The sequence below is a fragment of the Gigantopelta aegis genome, chromosome 15, assembly GCF_016097555.1.
Source record: "Gigantopelta aegis isolate Gae_Host chromosome 15, Gae_host_genome, whole genome shotgun sequence".
Classification (NCBI taxonomy): Eukaryota; Metazoa; Mollusca; class Gastropoda; order Neomphalida; family Peltospiridae; genus Gigantopelta; species Gigantopelta aegis.
In genome coordinates this window covers 41751656-41763626 of record NC_054713.1, presented here as the reverse complement: position 1 = coordinate 41763626, position 11971 = coordinate 41751656, and the positions used below count along the sequence as shown (strand labels likewise).

The window sequence follows — 11971 nt, the reverse complement described above, 5'->3', positions numbered from 1 at the left end:
ACTGAACTGTGCCTTACCTTACCGTATCTTACCCTACCTTACCGTATTCTACTATACCTTACCGTGCCGTGCCTTACCGTACTGTAACTTGCCGTGCCGTACCGTACCGTGCCGCACCGTACTGTACCGTATTGTACTCTCCTCTGATCGGGGCGGGACGTAGCCCAGTGGTATAGTGTCCGCTTGATGCGCGGTCTTTACTACACTACACTACACTACACTACACTACACTACACTACTATACACATTTCCAATAATTATTCTATACTATACGGGATTGACGAAGATCGAGGGCGCAAAACAAAGTTTCTAAGGGGGTCCTGAAATACAAATCTCTGCATTATACAATTAAAATTCATCTCTGTCTTAAGATTTACTACCAATAATATTTTTCATTCATATACCAGTCATGTGACACTGGTTTCAACGGGAAATACCAAAATGAGTCCGCTGATAAGGTTCGATCCTCCGACCCAAGCACTTCTAGCGATTGCTGAACCGACTAAGCTGAATCGCACCGTAAGTCCATACATACAGTGATTCATAAGTGATGCCACCACAGCTGTATATATTTCAGTGGGCTCTATCTTGTACAGGGGCGGGATTTTGCTTAGTCGGATGAGTGCTAGCCTGAGGTGCTTGCGCCGCAGGATCGAACCACATCGGTGGATCCATTCAACTGATTGGGTTTTTTATCAATCCAACCAACAACTGGTTTTCCTGTCTGTGGGAAGGTGCATATAAAAGATCTTTGCTGCTAATGGAAAAATGTAGCGGGTTTCCTCTGATGACTATATGCCAGAATTACCAAATATTTGAAATCGAATCAATAGCCGATGATTAATTAATGTGTTCTAGTGGTGTCGTTAAACAAAGCAAACTTTTTAACTATCTTGTGCAAGTTTGCGCTTTCTAAAAGTCTTTGGGAGTGGCAGTCCTCCTACAGGAAGCGAAGGATGCATGTAGCATCCTGTTACGGATCGTTTAGGACAGACAGACAAATATTTTTTATTGAAGTCTCATTCAATATATACACAGCAAAATACTTAAGAAACATTCTTAATAAATAATATAAAGGCCACTCCTTGTGGAGTTATGAGAGACTAAAATTCACATTATCAATAAATAAAAACATACAGGCATATAATATGTCGCGTCGCACGCGTGCGGTTAGGATACGGCAATTGAAATCAACGATTTCTAAAAGAAATTGCAGCAATTTTTAAGATGCGAGAGCGATTCTTTTAGAAATCGTTGATTTCAACTGCCGTATCCCAACCGCACGCGTGCGATGCGACATCAGTGATTTCTAATAGAATCGCTCGCGTCGCTCGCGGCCGGTTAGGATACAGCCTAACGACTGTACTTGTACTGCATATTTTTTATGATAATGTATTTCAAGTTCTTTATTTGCCTTAAGTTAAACAAACTTATCAGCATAAATACATACATATATAATCACGGTATATATACAAATATACAAATACAGGTGGAGAGTGATTTAAGAATTAATGGTAAAATTAACATAGCATACTAGTAATAGTGGTGGGATGTACATGTACATATGTGCACTATAAACATTATCGTGGTATAGTAATAATTCTAATTCTAAATATATAGGTATATATTGATGTATACCAGATGAAATATGATTAATATACTTGCTAATGAAACGGCAGGTTTGTGGATATCATATTTTAAGTAAGCTTCAGTAAATCGTCTCTAACTTTATTTGCCAAAACTAAATATTTTCCCAGGTTATTGATGTCTTTATTGTTTTCAGTTGTTAATAGTTCAATGAGCCTAAATACGCTTGGACGTCTGTGGTAACATTGTTTTATATACTTATTCCTCAAATCATTCAAAGCTGGGCAAATAAGGATACAATGGTATTCGTCTTCTATATCATTATAGTTACAAATAGTGCATTTTCTTTCGGCCCTGTCAATTTTCCTATACCTTCCGATTTCTATATTTAATTTGTGTGCACTAATTCGGATCTTTGATATTTCTTTTAAGTGATTTAATGGTATGGGTTGTCTAAGATATGTTTGTAGCTTGAATTCAAGTAACAAAAATTTATATAAGGTATCTTTCGGTGAAGTCGTTATTCGACTAAAACAATGTTGTTTAAAATTATCGTAAATTCTTTCCTTAATTATATTATATTCTCTGTTACCAACATTTGGTATGTTCCATATATAGTTTAGTCCAAGCCTATTTAGTTCTTGTTTGACTTGTGTTACCCAGTTACCCTTTAATCGTTCCATTTCCTCATATATAGCTAAAAGGATACAATTTTCAGTATTTCGTATTTTAATCCAATATTTAAAAATTCTTAATTTTCTCATAATATACAGAGGAAAACGCCCTAACTCACTATATATAAATTCATTACAGGCCCCTTGTTGTACTCCAAGTACTTTTTTACAGAATTTTGTATGAATATTTTCAACATCCCTTGCACAGTGGAATCCCCAGACCTCTGACCCATAACTAAGAATACTGTTAACATAGGTGTCAAAAACAGATAGCATTGTTTCAATATTAAAATAATGTCTTTTGCATACGTTTAATAATGAAAACAAGGCTTTTCTTCCCTGATCAGCGAATCAGGACAGTGGCGGTCCTCCCAAGGACGAGCACCCAATAGTGGATCATGGAAGCAATCACGTCTTTGCCTGACGTCCTTGTGACTCTATCTTGTGCAGATGTACGATTTTGATAACGGAATACGGTTTTGTCATTCAGATTTATACACAGTTTATCAATACTAAATTGGTTCCGTTGTTACTTTAGCGCCTTCAGTGAAACCACTCAACAGACATTTTGGATTCGGAATCACGTGTTTGATGACGTCACAATCACTGATCACGTAATATATTCCACAAGCAGCATCAAAAGCAAGGTGAACTGTGGGAAGGAATGTGCCAAGAGTGACATCTGCAGGTCGTTTTCCTACAATGGTCATGATGGCACGTGTCGTATGCATTCAGAAACATTTTCCAACAGCGCCAGTTCTCTCCCTTCATCGGGGTCCCGCTACTACACAATGGCCGCAGGTAACACGCCAATATTATATTTGTTTATTTTACAAGATCATATTTGAAGTCAGATATATCTGCAAGGGTATTTACTGGTGGTGGTGGGCCTCGGTTTTACTTCTGTTTTTGAGGTGGGTGATTGTTTGCTTTTCTCCATACAATTCATCCTTTCATCCATACCAAAACCAGTCTGTTCGTTTGTCCACCAATTCATTCGTCCTTGAATACTTGCACACACGCGAATGAACGGATGAATTCTGGACGGAATTTAAAAGATTGTAATAGATTTCCGTTATCAGATAAATCTTTACTCGTCAGCTTCAGATGATTACACTCCTCCAAAATGGGGCGTACTGTCAGTGTACATTGGCGCTGTTCACGTTGATTTTTGTGATAATGTCTGTCTATATGTCCATCTGTCTGCCTGTCATATATATATATATATATATATATATATATATATATATATATATATATATATATATATATATAATACTGGTGGTTATCGTTAGAGGCTTGAAAGGTGCTCAATACTTTAAAAGAGAGTAGAGCATGTAATAAATATATATATTGCACTATATATATATAACCTACCTCTATATCTGTCTGCCTTTTTGACTGTCTACCTGACAGTTTTTGTCTGTCTTTTTTACTTTCTGTCTGTCTGTCTTTCTGTCTGTCTTTTTGACTGTATGTCTGTCTGTCCGTCTGTCCATCTTTCTGTCTCTCTGTCAGTCTGATATTAAATTTATAAACCCAATGTGAAGGTCGTGTGATGAACAGTAAAATAAAGCTTCTTTGTTCTCAGATCACTGTCCAACTGAAGATGGGTACGTGCTGCTAGAGGATGTCAAACTGTGTTTCAAGGTGTTCAATCTTACCAAAAACATGGCAGCAGCACGTGATTTTTGTAACCAATCACGTTCCAGATTGATTGTCTTGGACACAAAGGAAAAGAACTTGGCTGTCAGTGGCTACATTAAAGAAAATATAGGTAAGGCCAAACAAAATAAATTTCTGGCCTGTGGTCAGCGCACGCGTCGATTTTGATCCTCGCGGGTCAACCTGTTTGTTTTTAATTTTCCGCGTTTTGACGTCGAATTTTACCGGACTTTTCTTGCTATGACGTAAAACCGCATTTGGATCCAAAATGCTGATTTCAATTTAAATATGCCCCTTATTTTGGAATCAAATAAACCCATCTTTTCTGTGCAAAAAACAAAAAAGCCGCATCAGCGCATCAGACATGGAACTTCGGTCTGACCAGAGAACAATTTATGTTTTTTGCCTACATGTTTTTATTTGTACAGGTAGATCGGAATATTATTTTGGATTTATTTTAAACAGGTCAATCGAGGTATTGTATTGGTTTTATTTTGCACAGGTCTATCAAGGTATTGTACTGGTTTTTATTTTACACAGGTCAGTCGAAGTATTGTATTGGTTTTATTTTGTGCAGGTCTATCGAGGTATTGTATTGGTTTTATTTTACACAGATCTATCGAGGTATTGTATTGGTTTTATTTTACACAGGTCTATCGAGGTATTGTATTGGTTTTATTTTACACAGGTCAGTCGAGGTATTGTATTGGTTTTATTTTACACATGTCTATCGAGGTATTGTATTGGTTTTATTTTGTACATGCCTATAGAGGTATTGTATTGTTTTTATTTTGTACATGTCTATAGAAGTATTGTATTGGTTTTATCCTGTACAGGTCTATCAAGGTATTCTATTGATTTTATTTTGTACATGTCTATCGAAGTATTGTATTGGTTTCATTTTACACAGGTCTATCAAGGTATTGTATTAGTTTCATTTTACACAGGTAGATCGAGGTATTGTATTGGTTAGATTTTGTACAGGTCTATCGAAGTATTGTATTGGTTTTATTTTGTACTGGTCTATCGAGGTATTGTATTGGTTTTATTTTACACAGGTAGATCGAGGTATTGTATTGGTTTTATTTTACACAGGTCTATCGAAGTATTGTATTGGTTTTATTTTACACAGGTCTATCGAAGTATTGTATTGGTTTTATTTTACACAGGTAGATCGAGGTATTGTATTGGTTTTATTTTGTACAAGTCTATCGAAGTATTGTATTGGTTTTATCGTGTACAGGTCTATCAAGATATTTTATTGGTTTAATCTGCACAGGTAGAGATGTATTATACTGATTTTATTTTATACAGGTAGAGAGGTATTATATATTTTTAATAATGCACAGGTAGATAGAGGTGTTACATTATTTTTCACAGGTAGGTCCATGTTTTATAATCGTTTTATTTTACACAGGTAGACACTGGCATTATATTGGTTTTATGTTGCACAGGTTGATCGAGGTATATTGGTTTTATATTATCCAGGTAGATCGAGGTATTACATTGGTTTTATTTTCCAAAGGTATATCGACAGTATATACTAGTTTTATTTTAGACAGTGTCACAGATGGACGAGCGATTGACTATCAGTAAGTCATATTGTCCAAAAAACAAGTCAAACAACAAAACATTTTAACAAATTTATCTACAAAACATAAATATACAAAATGATGATATCATTCTAACACAACACTACCCCAACCTTAAATTACCACCACCACCCCGCTCCAAACACCCCCCCCCCACCCCCAATTTAAAAAAAAAAAAAACCAACCCAAAAAACAACAACAAAACCAACAACAACAAATAAACCTGTATTGCAGTGTCCGTGGTTTGCCAGATTGAGCCAACTAGCTTCTAATCAATGTCCGTGCCTTCTTACAATAATTATTTTAAACCAGTTCAATTTGTATCAGTATAAACGCAACTGAAATTCACTGTCATCGCGAATAGTCAGCCAATATCTTGATGACGACCAGACACTAGCACATCTTGGTTGGTAGGCTGTTGACATCTCTTGCAGATATCCTAACAACAGTCTGCCACCACGCTAGTCTGTAGACATCTCTTGCAGATGGCTCTCCTACAGTTCTGCTGGTTTCATCTGTGTCATCCCTCACACCCAGGTATAGCTCACATACTACTTCTCGTGGTTCTGGCTCGCATAGCTCTAACTCAAAGGCTGAAACAAAAATAGCTACAAACAGTCTCACTTAATATATACTCAAAGGCAAAAGTTATTGTGACATGGATTGTTTGGAGTAATAAATTTGTGACTGGATTTATGGATATAAACCAGAGAAAATGTGCATGCAACAGCTCAAAGAAATGCAACCAAGCGGTTGTTGCAGCGATTGCATGCTTTATGCAAGAAACATGGAATATTCGAGAGAAATCCTGTCCAGTGTTCACCATAAAAGGCCAGACATTCAGTCGTAAATCATTGCCACTCTGTGCAGTCTTCAGAAGTCCAGAAGTCAGAAAAACACCATTAGTGAACTGTTTGATGCAATTTCGTCATGCCACGCCTCAGTGAAAATGACAGATGGCGGGTCATAGGGATGCTTAATCTGGGACCTTGCAGCGTGGCGTAGCACGTCCACAGAAACACCATATGGCACTTATGGCAACTATATCAACAAAACAACCAGGTCAGGGACCGTTCCCGTAGCGGCCGACTACCCGTGACAACCCCTCGCCAAGACACATGGATCCGAATCACGCTGATCCTTCCTCAGATCTGGACTGGCATTCCCAGAAACCTTCTCCAGCGTTTAGTGGCCTCAATGAGACGACGGTGCCAGGCCTGTATCAATGCTCAAGGTGGACATACTCGCTACTGACTGTGTGAACTTCGCTCTGGACCTCCTCTAGTGATGTGGCTCATTTGCATAAGGCAGGTGCGCCCTTTTCATGGACTATTGCTCGTTTTCATACCTTGGGACATTTCTCTTTTCATGTTATAACGTTTCATACACGGCAGTAAAAACGTATCATCAATTATCTTTGTCTTTTGTGTGTCACAATAACCTTTGTCTTTGAGTATAATTATGGCAATAAACTACCACAAAATTATCAGGCCCGTCTGACACTTATAAAAAACTAACGTAACACAATAAAACATATTAGCCATAACCCTTTATGTTGTATCATATGTACTCCTGGCGCACAACAACACAAATTACGCTTAACCCTCTAATACGGTCAGTTACACAACCGCAAACATACACTATACACACACCCAATTATCGTATAACAAAGTAACACTACCTAAGTTATAGCACCTGATATTATGCACTAATATACAACACCACTTACATGTATATCTAAATATAAACAAATAAACAACCCTATTAATAATCACCACAAACAAATTACAAATAACTAAATTGCCCTGTATTTGAGTGTTCGGGAAAATATAGTGAAACTATCTGTTCAAAAGACTAAACCACATACCTCCTAAGAGCTGTTTCCCAGTCAACTTGCCTGCTGGAAACCTTCTTGGCAAATGCACTGATGAACAGACAGGTGACGTTTACCTTTTCCACAGCCTGCATGCTTTTTACCTGCAGCTTACTTTCCCACTGAAGAAACTGCTCATTAAAAGTACTGACACAACGTTTTCACAGTTTACCCATTATGCTCATTCTCTACCAAATATAACAAAATATTGGAGACATTTATGATATAAACCCCTTTAACATCATAAAATACATAAAATTAATCTTTTCAGTGACAGACAGGTAGATCAAAATATATTGCCTTTATTTTACACATGTAGATCGAGTTAGTATACTGAATGAATGAATTAATTAATTAATGAACGAATTAATTAATTAATTAAAGAACGAATGAATGAATGAATTAATTAATGTTTAACGACACCACAGTAAAAAAACCCAGAGGTAGTACATGTATAATTGTTTTATTTTGCACAGGTAGATGAAGGTATTATATTGGTTTTATTTTACACAGGTACGGTAGATGAAGGTATTATATTGGTTTTATTTTACACAGGTAGATGAAGGTATTATATTGGTTTTATTTTACACAGGTAGAAGAATGTATTATATTGGTTTTATTTTACACAGGTAGATGAAGGTATTATAATGGTTTTATTTTGCACAGGTAGATGAATGTATTATATTGGTTTTATTTTACACAGGTAGATGAAGGTATTATATTGGCTTTATATGGCACAGGTAGATGAATGTATTATATTGGTTCTATTTTGCACAGGTAGAAGAATGTATTATATTGGTTTTATTTTACACAGATAGATGAAGGTATTATATTGGTTTTATTTTACACAGGTAGATGAAGGTATTATAATGGTTTTATTTTGCACAGGTAGAAGAAAGTATTATATTGGTTTTATTTTGCACAGGTAGAAGAAGGTATTATATTGGTTTTATTTTGCACAGGTAGATGAAGGTATTATAATGGTTTTATTTTGCACAGGTAGTATTTTAGGTAGAAGAAGGTATTTATATTATTTTGAATGTATTATATTGGTTTTATTTTACACAGGTAGATGAAGGTATTATATTGGTTTTATTTCACACAGGTAGATGAAGGTATTATATTGGTTTTATTTTACACAGGTAGATGAAGGTATTATATTGGTTTTATTTTCCACAGGTAGATGAATGTATTATATTGGTTTTATTTTGCACAGGTAGAAGAAATTATTATATTGGTTTTATTTGGCACAGGTAGAAGAAGGTATTATATTGGTTTTATTTTACACGGGTAGATGAAGGTATTATATTGGTTTTATTTTGCACAGGTAGATGAAGGTATTATATTGGTTTTATTTTACACAGGTAGATGAAGGTATTATATTGGTTTTATTTTGCACAGGTAGATGAAGGTATTATATTGGTTTTATTTTACACAGGTAGATGAAGGCATTATATTGGTTTTATTTTGCACAGGTAGAAGAAAGTATTATATTGGTTTTATTTTACACAGGTAGATGAAGGTATTATATTGGTTTTATTTTGCACAGGTAGATGAAGGTATTATAATGGTTTTATTTTGACAGGTAGATGAATGTATTATATTGGTTTTATTTTACACAGGTAGATGAAGGTATTATATTGGTTTTATTTTGCACGGGTAGATGAAGGTATTATATTGGTTTTATTTTGCACAGGTAGATGAAGGTATTATATTGGTTTTATTTTACACGGGTAGATGAAGGTATTATATTGGTTTTATTTTGCACAGGTAGATGAAGGTATTATATTGGTTTTATTTTGCACAGGTAGATGAATGTATTATATTGGTTTTATTTTGCACAGGTAGATGAAGGTATTATATTGGTTTTATTTTGCACAGGTAGAAGAAGGTATTATATTGGTTTTATTTGACACAGGTAGATGAAGGTATTATATTGGTTTTATTTTGCACAGATAGATGAATGTATTATATTGGTTTTATTTTCCACAGGTAGATGAAGGTATTATAATGGTTTTATTTTCCACAGGTAGAAGAATGTATTATATTGGTTTTATTTTGCAAAACTAGATCGAGAGTTACACGGGTTTTATATTGGGATTATTTTACACAGGTAGATCGAGGTAGTATATTGTTTTTATTTTACATAGGTAAATTGATGTATTATATAGAGAATAATACATGGGTAGCCGTTAAAAATCATTTATCTCACACGTTGTTTTAAAATGTATCTAACGAGCGAACATTCCAGTCTGGAGCTCGACGCGGTAAGACGTCTTTGTTTCGTTTGTGCATACGGCACGTGATTTCGACTTGATAATCCTTGGTTTTGTTTGGTTTTTGTCAGCAAAATGGAGTTTTCTACTGCGATGTATGCGGCCATTGGAACTGATTGAACGCTGGAACGCTTCTCGTTTCGACAGTCTGCACCACCAGGTTGGATACTCCTTGGATTCCTTGCCTCCACGTCATTTCTCCGGCTGACGTATGTCGACTTGTTTTTCCGTGACTCGAATGACGACCATTCTGCAGAATTCTACGGTTGTTCGCGTTTACTCTCGACATGTCCGATCCTGTCCTAGCAGGACTGGAAGACTGACCGCCCAACTCTAAGAAGAAATAGGAAGCGGGGTCGGCCCTTACTACTCTTTTCTAGACTTTACTTTGTTTTATCGTGATACCATCTCGTATCCCCCGGAGTCGGGCCCGTCCGCACCACTATTCCAACCCATGACTATTAGACTATAACATAGTCTGATACTCTCTCCCGTTCAGACGAATCCTGCTTCTCAAGATGTGTATTTTAGCACAGCGTTACACCTTCAACGTCTAATGACTGTCAATCAAGTGGTTTTCTTGAGTGGATGCAACCCATCTCGTATGTACATGTTGTGCACCCTAACGGCCTTAACGAGGCCACTCACGTGGGCATATAGATCGGACTTTAAACCTTTAGACTTTTGTTCAAAATTGTATGTCGAAATTACTGTCTTTTTTAATAGTATTAAATAGTCCGATCCTCTCTTCTTTCTCTTATTGATTTTTGGACTGTGCTTTTAAAATGCTCCAAATTATATAAATATTCGGCCATGCAGTCAATTCTTTTTATTTTTGGGTTGTAACTTTAAAAAACCCCAATTCTAATAACTTTTTTACTAATTGCCATTTTAAAATTTTTGACCATATTCAACTCTTACCCCTTCTGTCCCGGACCCAGTTACTGGCGAAGTCCGAGATTGTGCCCGGGAGAGACGTGCTTGAACCTTAATTTGATATAGGCACGTCAATATGTTATCCAATCCAGTCCAACGAGCGAAAGCGAGTTTGGTACGTTTTTAAACAACGAGTTGTGAGATAAATGGTATCTAATGGACACGAATGTATTATTCTGTTTCTTACATATCCTCGAAAAACCATGTTTTAATCAAATTTTAACATCTTTTTCGACTAACACTTATTTACATCTGTTGAACTTGTAGCTAACTTACGCGTCATAGACCCGTGATTGTCAGGTTATCTATACGTTACAATTTAATCGATTTCCATCGTGTAGTTTTTCATTGGATGTATGGCAGTGGTGACTTGATGAGCAGTCAGTCGTATGTCTTGAAATGGTTAAGACACGTAAATGTTTAACCAACCATGTGTTATATAAAAATAACGCATGGTGTTCTCACCAACTGGTGTGTAAGGAATTAGTTTCATTTTGCACAGGTAGATGGATGTATTATAGTGTTTTCATTTTCACAGTTAGGTATTATATTGCTTTAGTTTGTACAAGTAGGTCAAAAGTGTTTATTTTGGTTTTATTTTATACAGGTAACTTAAAGCTCTTTATCGGTCTGACAGATGAGGACCACGAAGACCATTTCGTCTGGGAGAATGGAAACACAGCTAATTTCACCAACTGGAGGACTGGACAACCAAACAATTATGATGGCAGCCAACACTGTGTTTTGCTAATTGCAAAAAGAGCAAAATGGAACGATGTACGGTGCAATAGACAAATAGCATACATCTGTGAAAAGGTTGTATGATGACCAGAGGTCAAGCATTCTGAGAGTAATGCTAAAACAATACATGTCCCCTACCGGGCCTAAACACATTTCGTATATCCTAAGTTAAAGAGACATAACTCTGTCGCAAATTGGTACATGGCTGTGAAAGTTAAACTTGATCTGTAACAGTACATGCAAAAGCTGAATAAAAAGTTTAATATCAAAATCTTGAGGCATTGCCAAAAAAAAAAAAAGGTTCGGAAAACAAAGGTTCTTAAATTAAAGGGCCATAACTATCTCAAAAATGAATAAATTGCCATCAATGTCAAACTTGATCTGTAACAGCACATGCTAAAAAGCTATACACAAAACTTCAGCTCAATATCCGGAGGCATTGTGGAAAGCAAAACCGTCCGGAAAGCTACAAGTGGGATAGACGGACAAACAGATAGACAGACATTTGGACCGGTTGGGGACTAAAACTATATACATGTACCTGTATTTATTTTATTTGTGGTGTGTCCTCGTTTGAAAATAGGTATTTATATTTTAGCACAAAATCTCTGTAATGCCTAGAATGAA

At 36.0% G+C, this 11971-nt stretch overlaps 1 protein-coding gene across 1 annotated transcript; it reads left to right on the top strand.

The window, feature by feature from the left end:
* The first annotated feature begins 3031 nt into the window (after positions 1-3031).
* On the top strand, positions 3032-11558 carry LOC121389941 (perlucin-like). Its single transcript, XM_041521609.1, has 3 exons — positions 3032-3062; positions 3853-4038; positions 11211-11558. Exons 1-3 carry the CDS (start codon positions 3053-3055, stop codon positions 11426-11428), a joined length of 414 nt encoding a protein of 137 aa, XP_041377543.1. The 5' UTR covers positions 3032-3052; the 3' UTR covers positions 11429-11558.
* Positions 11559-11971: the final 413 nt, after the last annotated feature.

Excerpts from the sequence above, each read along its gene's own strand:
- LOC121389941 (XM_041521609.1), top strand. Across the intron at positions 4,039-11,210 it reads CTACATTAAAGAAAATATAG|GTAACTTAAAGCTCTTTATC; the intron begins GTAAGGCCAAAC and ends TATTTTATACAG.